General features: G+C 42.1%; 1 protein-coding gene across 1 annotated transcript in view; it reads left to right on the top strand.

Annotated features, from left to right (window-relative positions):
• The first annotated feature begins 8,823 nt into the window (after nt 1-8,823).
• SGK1 (serum/glucocorticoid regulated kinase 1) overlaps nt 8,824-24,800 on the top strand; it is a 113,467-nt gene continuing 97,490 nt past the window's right edge. The window contains exon 1 of the mRNA XM_045499703.1: nt 8,824-9,197. Within this exon, the coding sequence (XP_045355659.1) occupies nt 9,129-9,197 (69 nt within the window). The 5' untranslated portion in view covers nt 8,824-9,128. The remainder of the gene's footprint in view (nt 9,198-24,800) is intronic.

Raw genomic sequence — 24,800 nt, 5'->3', positions numbered from 1 at the left:
TGCGATCACCACCAGTCTTTTTTTTTTTTTTTTTTTTTTTAATTTTTTTTTTCAACGTTTATTTTTGGGACAGAGAGAGACAGAGCATGAACGGGGGAGGGGCAGAGGGAGGGAGACACAGAATCGGAAACAGACTCCAGGCTCTGAGCCATCAGCCCAGAGCCTGACGCGGGGCTCGAACTCACGGACCGCGAGATCGTGACCTGGCTGAAGTCGGACGCCCAAACGACTGCGCCACCCAGGCGCCCCACCACCAGTCTTGTAATAAGTAGCTCTATACACAGAGTCTTGCTTACATATATTATATGTATATATTTCCAAAGAGTTTATTCTCAGAGGGAAGATTTCCAGATCAGTGGATAGGCACATTTTAATTGTGTGTAAATATTGCTAAATTATTTTCAACGATATTCCCATCCCTCTCAGCAATATGGAAGTGCCTATTCCCCAGAGTCTTGTCAGCTTTGAAAACATAACTTTAAGAAAAAGTGTCTTCCAATCTTATAAGCGTAAAAAAGGTATCTTGACATTTTAAATTGCATTTTTCTGACTATCAGAAATTTGGGCATTTTTACACATGTTTATTTGCATATGTTTTTGTTCTTTTGCATTATGCCTTTTGCGATTTGCTTTTTACACCCTAGGGATCTTTTCTAGTAAGTTATTTGTCTTTTTCTTATAAATTTGTAGGAGCTTTTGGTATAGGAGTTAAATAAACCTTTTGTCACATGGATTGACATAAATTTTGAAAAATTTTTCTACCTATTACTTATCAAATAAGCAATATAATAATATGCATTTTGTAGAATTGATGTGGAAATTGAGAGTGTATCAGTACCAAAAACAGTGTCACATTACAAAATAACTGCTATGCACTGAATCATGTATCCCCAAAATTAACATGTGAAGCTCTAACCCTCAGTGTGATGGTGTTTGGAGATAGGGCCTTCAGGAGATCATTAAATTTAGATGAGGTTGTGAGCATGGGGCCCTCATAATGAGATTGCCACCTGTATAAGAAGATACATCAGAGAATGTGCTCTCTCTTTCCTCCTGCCATGTGAGGACGCAGCAAGATGGCAGCTATCTCCAAGCCAAGAGAAGAGATCTCATTAGAAACCCATCATGCTGGCGACTTGAACTTCTAGCTTCTAGAACTGTGAGGTAATACATTTCGTCATTTAAGCCACCCAACCTATCTATTGTCAAGCTGACCAAGGCAACAACAACATACAAAACTCAAAAGGAATGTTGCCTGAAAGAGAGCGGTATCCCTCAACTTTCTCACCAGTTATTGAGGTCTATTTGAATATGTCTCATCGGAATTGTTAACTGCTACTAACTGAGCATTGCTTTTGGCATTAAAGGTCTCCTTGTACTCTCATTTATTGAGTGTGAACCATGCTCTCAGAGATGATGGAAGGGGTCCAGGGCATATGTATCTATGGCTGTAAAACAAACTACCTCAGACTTAGCAACGTAAAACATCGCCATTTTATTAGGCCCAGAGATTCTATCTCTGTTGCATGAAGTCTGCCACCTCAGATGAAATCTTCCAACAGCTTGGTAACCCAAACACTTTGGGGCTGGAATCACTTGAAGGCTTTCTATTCACATACCTGGTGCCTGGGCTGGGATGATTTAAAGATTGGGTCAGCTAAGACTGCCAACCAGTGTCTATGCCTGTCTGTCTTCTTTATGTAGCTGGGGCTTTCTTGTACCATGACAGTCTTTGGGCAATCAGACTTCTTATATGCTGGCTTAGGGCTCCATATGAGACCATTGCAGCGAACAAAATGGTAGCCACATGGCCTTTTATGACTTAGCCTCAGAAAACATATAGCATCACTTTCACTGTGCTTCCTTAAGCAGTCACAAGCCCAACCAGATTCAAGGAGAGGGATCATAAACCCAATTTGTCAATGGGAGTAGAACGAAAGAATTTGTACTCATGTTTTAAAACTGTCACTCACAGATGTAAACTAAACATATAGATATGCATATATATACATGTGTACACATGTGTAAGTATGTGTGTTTGTGTATTAAATACCCTATAACTCTCACAACGAATCAATTGACTGGGTTGTATTATGTCTATTTTAACTTGCCCAGGATCATATAACTAGTGAGTTATAGAGGCAGGATTCCAATCCGTATAGAGCAATGTCATGCTAATTCTCCTAACCATATCAACCTCAGGGGACACTCTATTAGTTTCAGTGCTTAAAATTGCCACTGTAATAATTTTGAGTTGACACTATATTCAGAGTAGCAGATTTGCCCTGAAAACAAAAGAAGCCGGAAGAAATGAAATTGTGTTCAATTTAAATAAGCATAATTTACAAAACAGATACACCCCTGGTAAAATTTCACAGAGTTTCAACTTGAAACCAATCATGTTCAGGAATCAACTCACCCTAAGCCACAGCATTTTCTAGAATTCTAAGAGGAGACATTCTGTAGTGGTTTTGTTTTGTTTGTTTTGTTTTGTTTTGTTTTGTTTTGTTTTGTTTTGTTTTGTTGGGTCTGCTTCCACAGCTAGACATATCTGCTCCACTCATTCTCCCTTCCCATAAACTTCGGCTGATTTGAATTATCTGAGAAATTGACTCGGCTTTTCAGTTCATGGTACACATCGAGATAAAGCCACAGATCATGCTTATAGAGTGGAGAAAACAGGACTCTGGTATGGGCTACTAATTTTCCTCTAGCATCTTCTCAATCAATACTAATCACGACAGCCTATTTCATCACCTACATGGTTTAGTGAAAGGTTAACAGGAGAAACCCCTCTGTTGCTACGGCTCATTTGTGCTGTACGTAGAGAAGTCGCTAATGAACAATTTCTGGACAACTCAAGTTGAAAGTACAATTTTCTGGCCTCAGTTAAGGAGTTATATTGAACGTAAACTCAAAGGTTGAATGTTGAAAGAAAAAGAATAATCACTGAAACACACACACACACACACACACACACACACACACACACACAATTACATCTTATTAAAGGCCATAAAATCCATTACTATATAGGGTGTCCACTTGATTCGCAGTCATTCAGCAAGCAATCCAATTCATAGATGCTAATAACCTTTGCAGAATGCTCTGCTGAACCTGCTCTGTTCATTCCCACTGACCGCGTACGTGTGTGCGTTTGCACGCTGAAGGGTGTATCTGAACGTTTGCCAGGTCTCTATCGGTGAGCTGTGTGTATCTCTTGACAATGACAAAGTCTTGCTACGACACTGAAAATACCCCGACGGAGGAGACAGGAGATCACTACAATAAGAGTGATCAGGCCCTTAAAAGGGAGCTCAAAGGAATATATTTTCTTTAAAGGAGAGTATCTTTGCAGGGTCCCAATCCTTTGTATGACTTAAACAAAGGCATGGAAATAAATGCATAAATGTGAAAACTGGGAGAGCTGTAAAATTCACTGTTTATATTGAATGAATGATCGCTAATATTCAAATGAGCAATTACTAACAAATTGATTTGTGCCTTGGGCTGCGTGTTGTCACAGGACCACAAGAAAGGATTTTTTTTGTGCCTTGGAATCAGTAAAGGCTATGTCATACATATGGTTGGTACCGTTTTATGATATAGCACCAATGAAAGAAAAAACAAAGAGAGACGGGTGTGGGTGACTGCCTGCGTGGGAGGGCAGGCCCAGGTAAAAAGCGAGTAATAGAGAGAGAGGGAGAAAGGGAGAGGCAGCATGAATTTTTAATCAGCTGCTTCTCATGAATTAAGAAACTAAATTGTACAATTCTACCTAAAAATATTTCAGGCAGTAGAGATAAATAAAAGTCCGGCTTGCTTGGTGATCTGGCAAGAACCATATATCCCTGAAAAAGCATCAAATGCCTTAAATATGAATTAAATACTATTATGAGATGTGATTTGCCAAGACAAATGCAGATCCTTTTTTTATTGGTATCTTTCTTATAATAACTAGCACATACTTGACATTTGATAAATAGTATTAAGCCAGTTAACGCTACATACCTTTTGACCTTTTTGTCAATTACAAGATAGTTGGTAAGTACTGACTCTATATGGAAGCCGCATATTTAGAAGTTGCCTGTTTTTCAGCACAGTGAGAATGGAAACAAATTGCAAGTGTGTCGCTTTCTATCCTTACTCAGTCTCTTATCCACAAAAGGAAGGACAAGCCCTTGCTACTTTCATCTTCTCTACAAAATGCCATGAATCCGCTGTGTTTGTTGATTCTTTTTGTTGGTACTTAATTCTCTCAAAGGAAAAAAATACAACAAACTGATATTTTAGGTTTGGTTTTTCCTTTGTAACTTGTCCTTTGATGTAATGCATGAATTAAATGAAATCTAGTGTGATTAAACCAAAGGATGGTAAAAAAAAAAAAAAAAAAAATTAAGTTTTTCATATATACAAAAACAATACCAGAATCCTCAGTGGGCTTTCCTAATTCCTAATTACATACATCACTACCATTTAGGCTGGGCTTTTAAGCATATGATTGAGTCATCCAGGCCAAAGAGGAATGTAAAACATTTCTCATGATATGGTCTGTTTGTGTCCCTTTCTCCTTAGGGACATTTGTCACTAGACAGATATTTTATTGTTTATTATCTTTTGTGTTTTCCAGGTTGCTATAGAAAAAAAAAAAATCACATTCCATTCAACAACTAAACGTGTCACACAAAAACACTTTAATCTATGGAAAGACAACCTTTCTATTAAAAAAGTGTTACAGCAGTATATGTCTCTTGTTAGTAAGATATAAAACACAGGGTTATTGTTTTGCAAGACCCTTTCACATATAATCTGGTACTGATAATTGCTTTGTGAGGTAAATGGAACACATTTTATTAGTAGTATTTTACAGATGAGGCTCACTGAACTGAGGAGACTTGTTCAAAGTCACACAGAGAAGGGAGGTTAGTTTTCATACCTTCCATATCTAATAAGTACTCACTCCACTTCCTGTTTGCATTGGTCATCAGTTCTACCCAACCATCTTTTGTGTTGTAGTTTAAACAATATTGTTGGGAGGAAGAAGTGAGTGTTCTACACAAAAGCAAATAGAGTTTCAAAGGATTCTTTTCCACATTAGAGTTTCCCATAAAAAGATGCCATCCCAGGGCCATGATGTCATTGAGACTTAAAGAAGAAATGGTGACGACTGAGGGCCATTTGCTCTTACTAGAGCTCAGTACATTGGCTATGATGGGAATTTACTTAATTGTTTCAGAATCTCACGGGTATTTAACAATTCCCACAAATGGTCATTGCCAGGGTCACTGATGTTAGCTCTTCATAGTTTTTTGTTTGATTTATTTGAAAACCATTCATTGAATGCCAAACTTGGCCTAGGCACTCCACAGTGTGTGGGGTTACAAATGTGAATAAGCATGTTTAATGAGAAAAGCAGGTCAATTAATTAATTAATTAAAGAAGGTTACTTTATGTTTTTATGAATTTTTAAATTTTTTTGATGTTTCTTTTTGAGAGTAGAGAATTTTTATTTATTTTTGAGAGAGAGAGAGAGAGCAGAGAGAGGCAGAGAAAGGGAGGGAGACACAGAATCCAAAGCAGGCTCCAGGCTCCAAGCTATCAGCACAGAGCCCTATGCAGGGCTCGAACCCACGAACCTACAAACCAGGAGATCATGACCTGAGCCAAAGTCAGATGCTTAACCAATTGAGTTACCCAGGTGCCCCTTTTATGAAGTTTTTTAAATGTTTATTTATTGTTGAGAGAGTGAGAGACAGAGACAGAGCACGAGTGGGAGGTGGGGGGCAGAGAGAGAGGGAGACACCGAATCCAAAGCAGCTCGACGCTCTGAGCTGTCAGCACAGAGCCTGACACGGGACTCAAACTCATGAACCATGTGATCATGACCTGACCTGAAGTCGGACTGAGGCCACCCAGTCGCCCCTTAACAAAACAATTTTTTTTTAATTTATTTTTTTTTATATTTATTTATTTCTGAGGCAGAGACAGAGCATGAGCAGGAGAGGCACAGAGAAAGAGGGAGACCCAGAATCAGAAGCAGGCTCCAGGCTCTGAGCTGTCAGCACAGAGCCCGACGCGGGGCTCGAACTCACAAACCGTGAGATCATGACCTGAGCTGAAGTCGGTCGCTCAACCGACTGAGCCACCCAGGCGCCCCAACCAAACAATTTTAGTGCGTAAACAGGATGTTTTAGGATTCTAGGGGTTATTTTCCTTTATGCCACGCACAGTTCTCCTTTGTAAATACTAATAAGCCTGGCAAAGGAGCCTGTTAGTAAATGGTAGTCGCTCTGGGCCCGCCTGCAGGCGATTTTATAAAGGGAGCGGTAAGAGTGAGATGAGCGATGCCTTGTTTTCCCCGAGTAGCCAACACAGTGTTGGCTTAATACATTTCCTTACTATGGCAGTTGACCAAACTATGGTCCAAAACAAGAGACTACCTGATCTAGTCAGAACCCCTGCCCTAGGCTTCTCCTCCTTCATCTGGCCAACTTCTACTCATTCTTTAACACTTTGCACTAACATTGTCCCTTGGAAAGAAACTTCCTGGGCCTCCCCCTACCCACCCCAAGGCACCTTGCCATCCCTCCAGACCAAGGTGGGGATAATGCAGATGTAGACACGGTATCGTTCTTACCACAGCATGTATTTCTCTACTGGCTGTAGCTTCCTTAGAGACAGAAACTACCGATACTTGTATTCACAGATCCGCCCACAGGATTAGCATGGACTCAGAGATAGCGACACCTTCTCCAAGGGGTGGCATATGGTGGGGAGGAGGAAAAGCTTTTAACTTTCCACCTCTTCCTCCATCGTCTCTATTAGCCATCCCCTCCTCACCCCAAATAAACACACAGTGTACTTGCAACCAGTATGCATGCTAGGCCAGTGTAGAATCGGGGCAAGGCTTCTAGTATCCCTTTCCCGCAGGATGCTTAGAGCGTTCCTCCTACGTATCCCTCAAGCTCAATAAATATCTGCTCCAATGCTTTCGGGAGAGAGGAAAGAGGAAGAACAGGAAATGATTCGAACGGCCATGATTTTGAAAAATCAGGTTTGTTGAACTGTAATTTACATACGGCAAAGTGTTCCTTCTCTTTCATATCAAAGTTTGTTGGCTTTTGACAAACGCATAGTCATAAAACCACCATCATAATCATGGTAGAGGACGTTTGGCAATCCTCAAAAAGTCTCTTTGGACTACCAGAGTTTTACATGAACTCTAGAAGAACCGCAAAACCAATCAACGCTGTAGATTAAATCACGTGTGCTTGCATCTTGGACAACTTAACGCCCCTCTCCAGAATGAATAGTTTACTTTCCCTCAGTCACAATGCTATCATTTGGTTGTGCTGCATTTTCCCTTTGGAAATCTCAAAGCATTGAGCCAACAAGACTGTACTGTCATTCCCCAAAGAAATCTGGTCCGACTACAGAGATTTGGACTTCAATTCAATGAAATCAACACATCTCTTCCCAACTGACCCGTCTGTTTCTCTTCTGGGAATATTGCATTTAATGAGCTGGCCCTTAGCTCGATCAAGTAGGCATGGGCCTTTCCCTCATTTATAGATTATACTCCCTGGTGGTGACTGTGAAAAGCTTCTGCATCCTGGGGACACTTGGTACATTTAGAACTGAGTGGATGGATAAGTGGAATGACACAGCAGACAAGTGAATGACAGATTCATGAATGAGTAAATGAAGGAAGGAAGGAATGAGCAGTGGCCTCCCTCTCATGGACGGCGCCGTCTGAGAGGCACCGTGAGGTCAGGTGACTGGCAGAGAGCCACATGCTGATGTGCTGGCCGGGCCAGATCAGATGCCAAGTTGATTTTCTCTGCTGTCTCCATTTACCCATCAACTCTCGTTTTGAAAAGTCTCCATGAAATATCAACCAACATTCAAGGGAAAATAGGGCATGCACAAAATAAGTGGCCTTTTTTTTTTTTTTAAGTGAATTTCATGTACAAAGAATGACAAGAGTAAGGACTTGGGGGGGAGGGGGTAGATTTTCACTTGATAGGAAAAGGCTTTCCTCTCATTCACCTGTGCTTCCTTTCCATCAAATGGATTCAATAATACTTTCTGGTGACGCTCTTTTGTGTTTTTACCATAAACCACTTTGTACGTGTTCATTGTGTTCTTCTTCAACAGCCTTCCTCAGTGAACAAGCCACAATGACTTCCACTGTGGCCCGCTACAGCGTGTAGGGAGAGGACGCCAGAAGAGGTTCCCTATGGTGGGAGATCGTCCATTGTTAGACCTAGGCTTGCACCTGATTGCATGTTTCTCCACATTTGGACAGATCACGAATGAATTTGATTACACTTCCACTGAGAGCCTTCTGTTCAGGAATACGTATCAGAAGCATGCCCATGAGCATAAAACAAAAACGCGCTGCATTTCGTACGAAACTCTGATCTCAAGGGTCCTAACCGGGAAAGAAAAGAAACGGGCGATTAAAGTAGCCCTCCCGAGGGGTGTCACTGCTTTGCAGTGCGTCCTGGGCTGGTGCCTTCTCTCCATCCGCCGCTCAGATATTCATGAATCTCTGCGTCTCCAGCAGCTCTTTCTCTCTCCCTCTGCCTCTCCGGGGCGGCTCTCCCTCCCTCCCTCCCTCCGGCTTCTGCTCTTTCTTACTCCTTCCCTCGGCTGCTTAACTACAGCTCCCACTGGAACTTGCACGATCAAAAACAGCTCTCCTCCCCAGCAGCCTCCAGAAGCGCATCACCTGGAGCCCAGCGGCTGGCCCCGGCGCGCCCGCCGCAGAGCCGCCAGGTACCCGGGGGGGCGCGCAGGGGGCCGGGGGGCGCCCTTCCCCGGCTCGCCAGCCGCGGAGCATCTCCCCGGAATCCGCCGCAGCCCCGGGGGCCGGCAGCCCCCGATGCCCGCGTTTCAGAGCGACGATGGGCAGAGCGAGGCCACTGCCGGCGGCCGCTGAAAGTGGGGAGAGGTTGCTGCAGTAGCCGTGCCGCAGAATGTGCGAGTGAAGACCTGAGCCCCGCTAAGGTTCTCCATCCCGCTCCGTCTTCATCAACTGTCTCCGGGAGGGCAGCCGGGCACCAGATGCGCTAACCAGGCGGTGCCACCCTGGATCTATAACTGTGAACTCCCTACGGTGGAAAATGGTAAACAAAGACATGAATGGATTCCCAGTCAAGAAATGCTCAGCCTTCCAATTTTTTAAGAAGCGGGTAAGGACAGGGTTTGTGTGTTTCTTTTGTTTTCTCCCCTTCTCTGAAATGCTTTTGACTGCTTGCTTGCCCGGGGTGAGCCTAAGGTTTGGTTGCGGAACCCCGAAGGAAAGGCGAGCTTCTGGCAGCAGCAGTGGTCCAGCTGGGAAATACACCTGCCTTGATGCAGATTTGTGGGTGGGGGGCGCCTAGAAACAGTTGTTTGGGGAGGAGGGGGCGGGGTGGGCCCGGATGCCTTAAAGAGGGTTTGAGCCACCAGATTCCAGGCAGTTTCCAAGGGAATGGGCCAGGGGATACAGTTATGGCTAGCAATTTAGTTGGGGACTACTGATTCAGTAGCTCCCCTCTCTCCCATCTTTGAAGGTTCAACTTTTTCCACACCTTTCATGGACTGGGTCTCCAACGCCGCATTGCCATCTTCATTAGTCAGAAGCAGTCTGGCTTCCCAAATCCATTCAGCCAATAACTTGCTGAGTCTCTATCTATGGTAAAAATAGCCAAGGACTAGAATGACCTTTTGCAGGAATGATGGAATCCAGCATTTTAAATCTTCTCTTTCAAGTGGCCTCAATGTTGTTGGGTATGAACGCCTGTCTTTCAGCGAGAACAGTGGGAAGTCTGAATTCAAGTGACAATATGGGGTTATGCTGCCGCATACATTTATTCCTCAGATACCTCGTTCTTCCATTGACAGTGTTAACATTACTTGGCTTATAAATAAGCAGAGAAGGGAGAGGTCTTTTTCCGTGTGTTTCACAGTAAGCCGAATTCATTGTGATAGTCACTCTGCTGGTGTGCGTAAACCGGCAGATTTATACACAAGTGGGAGGTAAGAAATGCGTGATTGTTAAGGGACCGGTGACTGATTCTTACGGAGAGTTTCTTAAGCCACAGAACCTTCCTCCAGCCCCCCAGGTGCCCAGTCCTACTTAATACCCTAGGGCAATTCCATCAAAATGGCTCTCTCCATTCATTCTTCTCTCCCTTCATTCAGGTCCTTTCTGTCCTGTGCCTGACACACAGCCTTTCACTTAACACACCTCCAGCAGAATGCAATGAATCACATACCGGGCCAGACCACCTCCCTGCACCAAATGGGCCATCTGGGAAGGCAGTGCTGAGAGCAATAAGTCAGGCCTGGCCAGAGGGCTCCCTTGGACTGAATTCTCATCAGTAAAACCCAACCTTCCCGTAAGTCCCATGGGTCGAGACGTATGCATTAAAACCAAAGCAAAACCACCCTGTCCTTACCATCGCTGCTGGAGATCCCTCAGCACTGGAGACTACAGGCTGAACCCTGACAAGTCGGTACAACTTCTCAGGGCTCTGCGGTGTTCCTTGGTGTTCCCTGTAGTCAAAATATTTCTTTCCAAGGAATGGGCCCTCTGTGAAAATGAATTTCCAACACCAAAAAAAAAAAAAAATATTTTGCTAATTAAAAAAAAAAAAGAAGAAAAGAAAAGAAAAAAAGAAATGAAGTCATAGCCCATAATTCAGTGCTTAAACTCTTCACTCTCTTTTAATTAATTAATTAACTTAGTGGTATTGGGGCGGGGGGGGGGGGGACCAGGGTGATATTTTAGAAGTCCTCAGTTAGATATTTTTTATCCACCAAGTAGCTGTCAAGTAGAATTTCTTTTTTAAGCTGTCACTTATCTTCTTTGCTATCAAAATGTATGAATAGGTACATAAGTTATCATCTGGTTTCTTTTTGCTTAAAAGCAACATTTACCAATAGTCTTCAGTTGGCACCTCTGTTGACCTTGAATTTTGCAAAGAACCAGCCAGGTGTGTTTTTCTGAGTACTTGGCAGAGAGAAAGAGGTCTATACCAAGATTTTCTGGCCGCTAGCTTCATCTGCCTTCTAACCTGGGTTTATCAGTCGCTGGAGATAGAATCAGAAATCCCACCCCCGCCCCCACCCTACTGGTCTCCTTACCCCTCAAGGACAGCAAACTCAGCAGAACGTGACTTTGTTGGAAGTCATGAACAGCCCCAAAGATAAATTCCTTGGTTCTTGTCTACTGGTATACAGGTGCTCTGTTCTAAAAGTGCATTTCATTTTGTACCATGACTTTTGCTTTGGGCTTTGCTTTTCTGTTTTGTTTTTGTTTGGTTTTTAATCATACAGCCAACAGGTAAATAAATGTGTAAAACATTAATACTATGCCGAGGTAAATCCCACCTCTTCCCCAATCTTCCCCAGAAGTAACTGTTGCTACCATGTTGATGTTCATAGTTTCCAGCCTTTTTCTATCCATTTACATACACATTCATATACTAGAATGTCTTTGTTTTCAGCTAAGAATAATCCATTTTTCCTATATTCTATTGTTGAAGTTCCACACATTTCTGCATATTTATTTTTAACCTAGATGGACAGTCTTACAAAGTGAACCTTTGTCCAATGCCCACATAAGACCATGAATAGATCTTAGGAGGGAAAAAAAAAAATAGGTATTTTAGGGCTTACGAGAAAGACTGAGGTCTGGATCCATATTGTTATTGCAGAAGGCTTAAATAGTGCTTCTGATGCCCCTGAGACATTCCAAAGGGAGCATAAAGAAGCTCAAGGAAAAGGAATATTGATGAACTGCCCCATCATCCATTTAGGAAAGTAAGTATAGCCACCATTCATTGAGTGCTTCCTATGTTCTAGACGTTAAGGGTCAAGTACTTTACGTGTATTATCTCATTTAATCCTCACAGAAACCCTATGAAGGAAGAGATATTATTAAATGTGCAAAGTGTGGTTCAGGGAGATTAAACAACCAGCCCAAGCTGACGTAGATAAAAAGTAGCAGAGCTAAAATTTAAACCTTATTTAACCCAAAGTCTGTATTCCTAATCCAGACTTTTGATTTCAGATCGTCCTCCCACCTTTTTTTATTTTCCACCACAGAATCTTTTTTCTCCCAAGTGAAATCTTTGTGTCTCTACCTAATGTATCAAACCTACAAAGGCAGCCGATCCTTAGCAGACAAGTCTCTCGAAGCCCCTTTCCAGCCCACAGTCGGAAGACAGGCTTGGTGCTATTCTCCCAAATCCTTTGGACTTATGCTTTCCACTCTCATGTCTTAAAAGCTCAACCAAATCAGCTTAATTTCATTTAGTTGAGAATTGCTAAGCTAAACTCCATACGAGTCCTACTTTAATTCTCTCCGTGTTAATGATAAGTTAGCATTAAATGCCTATGGATTATGTTTTATTCTCAGAGCCTCTAAAAATTCACTTAAGATGAATGGGAAAAATGTCCTTATCAGTTTTACTCCCACAATCCAAGAGCTTTAAAAGTTATCAATCTCACTAAAGAGAATCCATTTTCATGGATTTAAAGATCTGTTCATAGTTCAGATTCTTGCATTATGAGTCAGAAAACACAGACAAATGGTATTGTCTCCAACTTGATAATCCTTTTTGGAAATACACGGGGTATGTAAAAAAAGACTTCTATAGCCATAATTATATTGTCTCTGTAAAACTTCAAATGCTAGCTAGCCATATAGAATTTTGGATTTGGAGTGAACCTTAGAATGACCTCATTGACTTCCCTGTTCCAATGATGAGGAAACTGAGGATCATGGAGGTGAGACACGTACTCAGTTTAGGATGAAGCTACACATTCCTCACACGTTGGGTTTTCACTTCCAGATCTAGCATGCTTTCCTCTTCATTGTGTCCTCTAACTAGTTCAGTGCCTTGTCCAATGCCTTGTCCATTTGTTTTTTAAACAAATAGAGTAGGAACAAAATGCAGCTCTTGTCTTCGTAGAGTTAACTGCCTCGTGACCACCAACTTCGACGAGATGCTTCTGTCTGGGCTCAGTATCTCCCGATTTTGTACTACATGTAAACAATTCCTCACATTGTATTCATTTAAGCAATTCCTTATCTTGTGTTGCTCTTTAATAATAACAAATGTTATAATAGGCATCGCTTATGCAGAACTAGCATCGCTGGGCACTGTTCTAAGAGGTTTTAAGTATGCTACCTGTACGTAAATTCTCACAAAAATCCTAAGGTAGATGCTGTTGTTATTCCGATTTCACAGATAAAGAAACTGAGGGGTACGGAGGTGGAGAAAATGGTGCATCCTGCTAGTTAGTGGCAGAATCAGGGTTTGGATCCAAGAGCCTGGCTCCAGTGTCCATACAGCCTTAACCACTAGTACATGCTGCCTGTTGGCGTTAACCAACCCAGCGTGGTCGGAGAAGTGAAAAGGTAGGACTATGACTGCCCTGGGGTCCTCCTTTCTCTAAAAACGTCAGGGAACGGAGCAAAGGTTTTCAGCCTGGTTATGATGTTTACTCTGGCAGAGCTGAAGGGTGAAGTTTAGCTCCTCTGAACTGGTTCCGTGAACAGTGTTCCCTTCCGAGCATTTCCCTTTCCTGTTCTATGATGTCTGCTTAAAGCATTGAATTAGAATGATACTAAAGGTCCCCTTCATATGCGAGCCATTTCATGTCTCCCCAGAGGGCTAACATTTACTGGGCTTTTACTAAGGGTCGGGCACTATTCAAAGCACTTTGCTGCTGTAATCCTCACAATTATGCCCATCTTACAGCTAAGGACACTGAGCTTCAGGAAGGTTAAGCAACTGGTCCAAGGTCATAGGGCTATGAGGAGGGGCAGCAGAATGCAAACTCGAGAGGTCAGCTCTAGCCCCACCAGTCTTCCATTTGCACCTCTGGAGTGCGCTGCCATGATGGGAAGACTGCGTCAGGGTTGGCTCTCCCCAGTGGAAACTACCGTGAGGATGATCCAGGCAGGATTTTGTGTGGCGTTTTTGGCCATAGGTTTGGAGAGTTAACATTTTCCAAGTGACTCCCAAGGGTAATAGGAATGATTTCCAACAAATCTGAAGTCTCCACGATAATATTTGGTCGTACGTCCTGGAACCACGGGGGAGACTCTACTGGCTTCTACTGTGCTTTCTTGAGAAGTAGCTAAAATCTGAGTTTTTTGAGTCCCTCTTGTGTGCGCTCCAACAGCAGAGCACATGGTCCTGCTTCCCACCCCCGCACTGTAATATCAGAACTGTTTACTCACCTGTAGCGCCCATAGAGCAGGAAGGCCCTCAAGGACAGAGAACCCATTACCTTGTTCACCATATCCTTTACTTGTCAAACCAAATTTGTTAAATGAAAGTATATACCAAATGAATGAATGAATCCTTTTGTTAACTTGTCCCTAGGTCGTTTACTTGCCCACTTTCTCCCTCGTTTTCTTTCTTGTAACAGAATGATAACTTAGAATCTCATGCATTTTAGTTTCCTCTCTGTTTGGATATGGATTATAAATAAATGAAGACTTTGAAAAATAACTTAAATCGGGTTCAAGGACAAGCTGTCGCTATGCTCAATAGCCGGCAGGTGCCTAGGAAACTTGAACCCATCTCGTTTGCTGATGCAGTGCCTACACCACAATTCCTTTTCTATAATGTTTATCCTGTTGGACCAAACAACACAGATGTAGTAAGACTGACTAATCATTTTTATTTTATGCTAATGTAGATCTGACTTCAGCATTGTATAATATTTGCGTTCTATATTCTCCCACCTACGATTTTCAAAACCCTTTTCCAATTATTATTTTTCCTCATTTTTCAATGTGGTTTTAGGAGCCACAGAGGGTGAAGAAAAATCGGAACTCACGATGCTTTTTCCACTTTGGTCCCCGAGACCTTGGGGGTTTGGCCTGGAGCAGGGGCAAGTTTGGCTGGCAAGGTTTGGTTGTGCTGGGGAATTCGTCTCCGGTCCCACAGAATGCGGGTGCGAAGGCATACTTTGTCATCCGAGCAGTTCTCGAGAAAGCCCTATGCTAGTTACGCTCTCACTCTGCTCCAGGGCTTGGGAAATGTTTTGAATGGAAAGTATAGCAGAGTTCCTTGAAAGTTGCCTTTTTTGAAGAATGAGCGTTGAAGTGCCGTATATAACACTGGAGTAAGAAATATTTCTGAGCTCACCCACATTTGATGATCTGCTTAACAAGATAAAGCAAAACCAAAATGGGGGTGGGGAACCATTGAAACGCATGCCCCCATTTGAAGAGGTCTGATTAGAAAAACACAAAGGGAAGAAGTATGAGGATTGCATCGATAGAAAAACTTAATTAGTAATTTAGGTCAAGCTAAAGATAGTTCACTGGAAGAAATACTGTGAAGGCAGACTTTTTCAAGTGTCTTTTTTTTTTTTTTTTTTTTTTTTTAATGCTCACTAGTTTTAAGTTTCAGGAATAAGTCCCACGAAGTTAAATAGTAAAGATCAACATTCTTAACATTGGCAGATAAGGAGAAGACTGACTTACCAGTAGGATGCTGCTCCCTGCCTGCTAACTAGAGCCTTAGATCTCAGCTCGCCAGCCTGAGTGTGGACCCATTGGCCTCTCACCAACACCAGGATGGGGACCTTTCTCCTTTCCGTGGGGTTTAAGAAGGTTAAGTTCACAGGGCGAACAGTTTCCCCAAAGAGCTTTAACTCTTTGCACAACCTCTCTGGAGATTCATGACCTTCCTGCGGGGAGGACCGGTCCGGCCCTTATTCTCAGGTCACCCTCCTGGCCCAGCAACAAGAAGGTAGGTATAGCGATGCACCCCTGCCCTTGGTCTAAGGGCCATCCTAGCAGGTGGGTGGCCAGATGTCTCTGGCAGACTGTAGAGTTAGGCTAACAAATTTTAAAAGACTACGTGTGGGACGAAGAAGAGGGTGAGGTGAGGGAGAAGACAATAGGAGAAGCGGACAAGGCAAGTTAGGTGCTGCTCTGGCTTCCTTCTGTAGCTGCTCCGCACTGGGAGAAAGAATTACTATTATAGTTTGTTTCCTCTCACACCTATTGCTCCCCAGCATTGTAAAATGATTTCATAAGTATTTACAACAAAGGGAAATGAAAATCAAGGCTGTAACTAGGGCGGTAGGAGAATCTTCCCCCTTGGTAGTGCGAGATGCCGAAATCTTACTCTAATTGCTTTACACCTCCTGCTGTGATTTTCTTTTCTGGGAAGAGTCCACTTAGCTATTTTTATAGTATTGGGGTCACCTTGATCTATTTTCCCTTCCTAGGTCAGGGCATTCACCCAAAATGCCATTTGCTTGGGGAAATGACTGACCATGTGGTTCTTCCCCTTCTCTCCTTCTCCTCGTCCTCCTCCCCCCCTCGTCCTCCTCCCTCCTCCTCCTTCTCCTCCTCCTCCTCCTCTCCCTCTCCATCCTCCCCCTCTTCCTCCTCCTTCTTCTTCTTCCACCTCTCATCTCTACAGGACAAGTTCACTTCAAGGTAATAGAGACAAAAGCCTGAAGTGAAATATTCCTAGATTCACATCCTATAGAAAACAGAACTCTTGTTCTCCTAACCCACGGGCTCCAGGAATATCTTTCCATTTCTGAGTCTGTTAGAGTTGAGCTCAGCCAGTATGGAAGACCTCGACAGATCAAGATTTTAGTTTCTAGAAATAGCCAGGTGAAATGGTTCCCCCAATAGTTAAAACGTTTTAGGACTTAAGTCCGTGTAGGACCAACAGTAAAATATACCAAGGGGGCACCTGGGTGGCTCAGTTGGTTAAACATTCGACTCAGTCTCAGCTCAGGTCATGTTCTCACAGTCTGTGATGTTGAGCCTCAAGTCAGGCTCTGTGCTGACAGTGCAGAGCCTGCTTGGGATTCTCTCCCTTCTCTCTCTGCCCCTCCCCGGCTCGCGTGTGCTCTCATCTCTAAAAATAAATCAACTCAAAAATATGTACAGAAATAAAAAAGAATAATAAAATATACCAAGGAAAAAAACTTAAAGTTAATAGTTTGGGAATTAAAAATACACAAGCATATGTATTTTCAGTATTTATTAGTCACAAATATAATCTTTTCCATAGATTTTCCATAGATCCATAGAATGATCTTTCTGAAAATCGACTGCATTTCCTTTGAATCCTGAATCTTTCTGGACCGGTACTAATTTTGATGGTATCGCAGCAAAAATTTATGAGAAAAAAAGCTATGAGTGTATAGCTTTAAGGGTGGTTAAGAAGAACAAGGTAAGGCTAAATAGTCCAACAGTGGAGGGGCAGTCTAAAAATAAACACATTAAAAATGAACTCTCTCTCTAGTCTCACATAGTTTCTCTGAAACCTGGAATAGAAACTTCCTGAGGGCAGGAAGGCAGAGGGCAGAGGACCTGAGGGCAGAGATCAAGAAGATATGTTTAATGAATCAATAAAGAGGATGTAATCAAGGGGCTTGGGGAAAAGGCATCATGTGTAACTGTAATAGAATTACCTGGTTAAGTAGGGTATTGACAAAGAGGGGAAGTAAGAATTAAAATAAAGCTGAGCATGATTTCCACAGCTTCTAACTAGGGGTATTTGACATTCCACCAAATAAAAGTGAAAAAGAATTAGAGCCTTATGCCTTAATGAGTTACTATACTGTAAAGCAGATAATAAAGTGACATTTTTCTTTAGTTAGGCTAGGCAGAAACTAGATTTGGGCAACAACCTCTAAACTATCTTGATGATTAATTTGATTTTTTACCACGAGATGTAAGTAATTAAAAAAAAATTGTGATAAGTTGGAGGGCTTGATTTAGGAATACTCATGTCTTTTACATCAAGTGTACCATGATTAACAAGAAAAGGGGAGTGAAAATATGAATAGTTTACTGAAGAGTATGTTTAATGGCATGATAAAGCTTAAAGAGTTAGGAGATATCAAAGACATGTATAGCATTTCACTCGTGGAGGGAAATTACAGACTCTAATCCATCTTTAGGTAAGAAGCGAGAAAGCATCTCAAAGCCATCTTTGATTTTCACAAGGCCATTAAGGTTGTGCTAGCTTGTGAGGGCTCCCATAACAAAATGACAAACGGGAGGGCTTGAGCCACAAAAATGTATTGTGTCACGATTCTGGAGGCTGAAAGCCTGAGATCAAGACATCGGTGAGGCTGCTTCCTTCTGAGGCTGTGAGAGTGGGATTTCCTTCCAGGCCTCTCTCCTTGGCCTGTAGGTGGCCATCTCCTTCCTGTGTCTTTACATCTTCCTCCCTCGGTGTGTGTGAGTCCAAATTTCCCCCTCTTATAAGGACAACTTATAGGGACCTTTATAAGGACAGCAGTCACATCTCATTAGCGCCCAGCTCCTCTTAACTTGATTACCTCTCTAAAGATCCTATCTCCAGACACATACCGAGCTTCTGGGGTTAAGACTTTAACGTATGTTGGGGGGTCAGGGGCCATAATTCAACCTGTAACAGAGGTTTTTCCTTACCCTGGCAGCTTCATTTACATCTTCAATGGAAAATCCCCAGTAAAATGGACTCCTAAAGCAGAAATTTTCACTTTGTCAAAATTATTAGTAAGTCCAGGGAAACAAGACTGCAGAAAATCCCTAACACTGGAGAATCTCAGGTGAGACAGACGTTCGGCAGGCAAGAATATCTTAAAAAATGGTCCTAAAGTTGGCAATGTGGGTAGAACTGGGGAAAAATTGCTGCTGAGTTTTTACGTGATAAAGCTTGAGGGGCTAGATGGCTGATAGAATGTCTAATATAGCATTTAAGAGCTTACAACTCATAATAACCATGTGTAAATGAATTTCTCCAAAGAATATCGATATAACTGCTTTCTCTTTCATCCACTTGAGCTCCAAGATGAAATGTTACATAAGACCTAGGACCTGGCACTTCCTGTATACAGGGCCTTAGTTATCAGCTTTGGCAAAACAGGCATTTCTAATGGTTTTGTCTCTTAGTCAACTTTTCTGTGAAAGGCCCACAGTCTCACACCACCGCTAATAAGCTGGGGTAGCCATTTCTAATAATTAGTCTTCTAGCATGAAATGAATGCTTCAAATCAGGCCGTTGAGAGTAACTGTTCAGACTTAATCTCAATCAGATGGAATTTCAGAATGTGTCGTTTTTTTTCGCCTCTTATCTTGACAAGTAGTGCTTGCATGATACATTTAATTCGTTTCCAAAACTCAGAGCCGTGAATATTTCTAACAATGCTTCCCTTCCTAAAATTATTATCCCCGAAACAGCGGGTTCAGACTAAATGTTGAAACTCACCCTTTTTGGGGGGGGAGGGGAGGTGATTTCTCATCACCAACAGCCAACGTGAATTCCCAGTTGGAATTCCCAGTCCTTTTTTTTTTTTTTTAATGGCACCTGTCAGTCTGTAATCACACATTGAACAAACGTCCGGAACATACAGGTGCCTGGGTGGCTGAGTCGCTTCGGCTCAGGTTATGATCTCACAGGTTGTGAGTTCGAGCCCCACATCTGGCTCTCTGCTAATGGCGTGGAACCTATTTGGGGTTTCTGTCTCCCTCTTTCTCTCTCTGTCCCTACCCTACTTGCGTTTTCCCTCTCTCTCTCTCTCTTTCTCTCTCTCACACAATAAATAAATGAACATTAATTTTTTAATGTCCTTAACATTAATTAATATCCTCCTACACCATGATCTCTTTGAGGGAAGGGGTGTGTGCCCTCCCTTGCTCATAAATAGATCCTTCTCTGAGCTTTGCATCTGGAGGGTATCAATGTATCCCTATTGAAAGCAAAAGGCAATTATGAAATTCTGATGTAAGGGGGGAGAGAAGAGAGGTGTTAACACTAAAAACCCACAAGTCCTTTAAATTCTATTCCGTCGTGTTTTGTTTTGTTTTAAAAAGAGGCAGATGCTAAGACTTCAAATCTGAGACACATTTATATTCCAAACGGCATTGCTTTTGAAGTCATTGCCTCTTTTATCATTTACTACTCCCTGTGAGGAGGTCCACATGAGAAATTGCTCTTAAAATTTCGCAGTAGGTTAAAGATTTTTCTTTTCTAAAAGAAATCACATTTGGCATGGTAGAATCCCACAGGTTTGCCTCAGTTGCCAGGAAACGCAAAGCTAAATTTAAAGGTATATTTCCATGAACAAATTAGACAGAGCTTTAGAAATAACTTCTCAGTTGCTAAATTTGGTTTTAATCTTGTATTTTTATTTTAACTCTCTTGTTATGTGTATCTCATTGTAAACTGCCTCAGATGTTTTCAAAAGTCAGACAGCGTATTATACGAATGTATTGCTATGGTGATGAAACAGCAAACACAGAAGAAATCTAGTTCTAAAATATGAAGTTCTTCTTTACTAGCTTTTCGTCTTGCAAATACTTGCCTCAGACCAGATGCAATTGACAACTGAATCAGACAGAGCTAACTTTTAAACTGTAGGTTTATTATCTCAGATATAAAACATAGGCCACTTGGACTCAAAGTAAACTCTAGGAATGTTTTCTGTTTGTCCCATTAAAACACAATATTCCAAATTTTGTCTAAGTGTACCAGACTTATAGTATCTATTGTTGCATTACAAGATAACCAAAACTTAGTGATCAAAACAGTTTGTCAGGGCTCCTGGGTGGCTCAGTCGGTGGAGCGTCCAATTTCAGCTCAGGTCATGATCCCATGGTTCATGGGTTCGAGCCCCACGTCAGGCTCTGTGCTGACAGCTCAGAGCCTGGACCCTGCTTGGGATTCTGTGTCTCCTTCTCTCTCTGCCCCTCCCTGACTCGTGCACTGCATCATTCTGTCCCTCAAAAATAAAAAAAATGTAAAAAAATTTTTAAAAGACCAATCAGTTTGTTTTCCTCATGCTTCTATAAATTAGGAATTCAGGTTGACTCATCAGGATGGTCCCGTTCCATGTCGTTGGCTGGCTTATTTCTCAGCTGCGCTCAGCAGGTGGCTAGGCCAGGCCCGTGAGTCCCAGAAAGCTTCACTCTGATATCTGGAGCCTCCTTTCTCCCCTTTTGGCCTCTTTCTTTCTCCACGTAGCTTGGGCTCCTTCACAGCATCAGGGTCTTAAGATAGTCGGATATAGAAGGCTACTGGCTTTCAAGACGATGTGCTTCAGGAGAGGGGTGGAAGGCGCACATCTTATAAGGCTCTGTGTTGGAAATTATACAGTGTCGTTTTCACTGCATTTGATTCCTCAAGAAAATCACGGGGCCAGTTCACATTCAAGAGAAGACATAAACTTTGCCTCTCAATGAGAAGAGTGGGAAAATGAAATTATTGAATGTTTCTATTGGTTCCACTAAAACATAGCATAATTTTCCAAAATGTACCCAGCTGTAGTCAATTTATCTCTAACCTTTTATAATCTGAACATTTTCAGTTACATTCAAAAAGTAGAAACACCCAAACCCTCATAGGAGAAAGATATTAAGAACTTCTAATGTGGGATCAGACAAACCCAGTTGGACTCTTACCTACATTACGGACAAGCTTTGTAACATTGCGCAAGCCATTTAATGTTCTGAGTATATTGGCTTATCTGCAAAATGGGTTTAATAACAACGCATAACTCATAGAACTGTTGAGAGGATTAAACGACAGAATGTGTGTAAAGCATTTAGCCCTAGTATCCGGAACATATTTAGCACCCAAAACATGTAAGGTGTTATCAAGACAGCCTCAAAATCATGGCTTAGCTTTTTCGTCTGCGATTGTACACTTTTTGCTATGGTATTGGTCGTGATTTTACTCATGAGTCTAGTTGTAGATGTGCTGCTATTAAACTCTTTGCTTTTGGATTTTATCGTTTAAAGGTGATTTCTCAAAAGACCTCTTCATGGTCAGCAGGCTTACACTTTTATTGAGTTATTTAGCGGTTTCCAGAGACTTAGGAACTAAAGAACATAATTAATTCTTCTTCTGTTGATCCTTGTCCCTGAGCAATGGCAATGGTCCGGCTTCATTGCTGAAATGAAGGCTTGTACAGGATCTTAATAAATCGAACGATGCCAAATTACTTTGTAGTAGTAGTAGTTGTTGTTGTTGTTGTTGTTGTTGTTTTGGTTCCATGTACATAAAGCCCTGAGGGAAAAGCAGATACCCAAACCCTTCTGTCCAGCATATGATCAGTTACTGATGAGATTCTATCTGAACGTAATGCCAAGCCTTGTTTTCTAATTTGTGCACCACCAAGACCTGAAATCCACCTGAATATTCAGAAGCACAACCCCTGTCACTCATGAACACTCTGAAATAGTCTTTAAAATCTTTTTATTGCTCCACTTTCATGAAAATATTTCTTACTCAAGACTCAGAAACTTGCGTGGCAAGGCATTCTGTCCCTAGGTTTTCTTTAACTCTAAGATCAAGCTCTTTCACAGGCATTTCCTTTGTCATGTGGACACTTATCTATCATTATCTTGCTTTCTTCCCTTTCTGGGCCTGCCTCCCTGAGGCCCACCCCCTCCAGGAGAACTCAGTCCTGGCTTCTGTGACTCAGCAGTATTTAGGTTTTCCTCTCACCTCTGGGCTATCTCTTTGTTTCCTTTCAGCCTCTCCCTGTTCTACCCTTCTTCTAATGTGGGAGTGGCTCAGCCTCCAACCTTGGTTAACTGGCCTCTCTCCCTCGTACCACCTTTTTCTCTCTTTTTCCCTCTCACTCTGGTTCTCCAGCTTTCTCACCTCCCCACACATTCTTCCCTTTCCCTTCCCCTCCCCAGCAACACACTAAGTTCATTCACTCCCAGGCTTTAAATGCAATCTGTTTATCTTTCCTAAATGATCCGTTCACTGAATGTCAGATCTCTGTTCCCATTTGTCTACCTGACATTCCTGTTGAAATGTCTCATGGACACCTTACATTAATCCTATCCCAAACTGAACTCTTGATTTTCCTTCCTACCTAATTCGGTTCCTTCCCTATTTTCCCCATTTCAATAAATGAAACTTCCATCTACTGTTCTGTTAGAGCCAGAAATTATTATTCCTTCTTCTTTTCTTCCAACATCAATGCAATCCATTAACACACCCGATTGAATTTACTTCTAAAATAGATTTCTTTTTATCTTCAGGACCTTTAATAAAGCTTCTTTACTCTTGTCTCTACATCTACTCTTCCCTGCCTTTCTCCTCCTTAACTTTCCCATAAAGAAATCACAGCGCTTTTCGACAGATTAACAACTTTCCCATAGTAGTAAGTTTTCTTGACGAAACAAGGCAGTAAAAGAAGGAACCTCTCCAGAGCCATATAGAGAAGTGGCAAACTTGACCTTAGACGCCAAGTTCCTTCTTTGTGGCAATACGCTTTTTTACTCTCAGATTTCTACTCTTTTGTTTTTCTCCTCTCTTTCTTTTCTTTTCTTTTCTTTCTTTATTTTTCTTTTCTTCTTCTTTTTTTTTTTTTTTGAATTGAAGCATTTTATTTTGTGAAGAATCGTGGTATTTGGGGCTCTCTTGAAAATAGCGGATGCTGGGACGCCTGGGTGGCTCAGTTGGTTGAGCGTCCGACTTCGGCTCAGGTCATGATCTTGTGGTCTGTGAGTTCGAGCCCCTCATCGGGCTCTGTGCTGACAGCTCAGAGCCTGAAGCCTGCTTTGGATTCTGTGTCTCCCTCTCTCTCTGCCCCTCCCCACTCATGCTCTGTCTCTCTCTCTGTCAAAAATAAATAAAACATTAAAAAAAAAAAGAAAGAAAATACCGGATGCTAATATGCTTCAGTTTAAATTATATTATTCATCCCCATCTACCTTAGGGCAAAAACGTCACAGAGATTGGAAAAGTCACCCCAAACCTTGTCAGAAGGAAATGGCCTAATTCTTTCTTTGAAACAAAAATAAACAGACGTATTCAAACATTGAGTATTTCCAGACTGGGAATCTTTTTTTTTTTTTTTTTTTTTTTTTAATTTTTTTTTTTTTCAACGTTTATTTATTTTTGGGACAGAGAGAGACAGAGCATGAACGGGGGAGGGGCAGAGAGAGAGGGAGACACAGAATCGGAAACAGGCTCCAGGCTCTGAGCCATCAGCCCAGAGCCTGACGCGGGGCTCGAACTCACGGACCGCGAGATCGTGACCTGGCTGAAGTCGGACGCTTAACCGACTGTGCCACCCAGGCGCCCCTGGGGATCTTTTTTAAGTGATTTACTAAGCCAAAGTATAATAATAATGTTAGGGGCCATACTTTTTATGAACTTTACTGTTTGTCAACCGACCACTTTGGATTTTGAAAGTCCTCCCTATTCTGGATACATCCAGCATATTTGACCTTATCCCTTACACTCCTTGGCATAACTCTCCACCTTTAGTTGCTCAAGAATGAACTGGGCCCCATCTCATCACTTTTACTGTTCTTCCACCTGATAGTTCCTCCTTTGTTCACTCCTCATCCTTACCCCACACTTAGCTAAATTCTACATATGTTTCTGTACCTAGCTGTCAGTTCCACGTGACCCATAGAGCTTATCCAGGTACTATAATTTGCATAGACTTCTTTCTTCAAGTGCCTCTTCAACTTTCGGTAAATACTGACTCATAGTACTCTCCCTTTATCGAGTGGTCATAATATACTCACACAAGTAGCATTTTCAGAGGCTTTCATTTGGAAAATTGTCCAATGATGGTTTTTCTCCCTCGTGTCTCCCAACTCAGGAATTCAGGTATCCTTAGCTTTGGTTTACCAACAAGGATGCTGAGCGTCAGACAGGTTAAGTAACTTTCCGAGGTCACACAGATAAGAAGGCCCACGACAGCTGGCAACATTTGAGCTTCTCTTTCCATTACATCACATCACTTCTCTGGCAACTGCTATGGTTTTTCACTGGACCATTCCAAGCTCA

This window comes from Leopardus geoffroyi, chromosome B2 (genome assembly GCF_018350155.1).
Source record: "Leopardus geoffroyi isolate Oge1 chromosome B2, O.geoffroyi_Oge1_pat1.0, whole genome shotgun sequence".
NCBI lineage: Eukaryota > Metazoa > Chordata > Mammalia > Carnivora > Felidae > Leopardus > Leopardus geoffroyi.
This window is presented reverse-complemented; position numbering and strand designations above follow the sequence as displayed.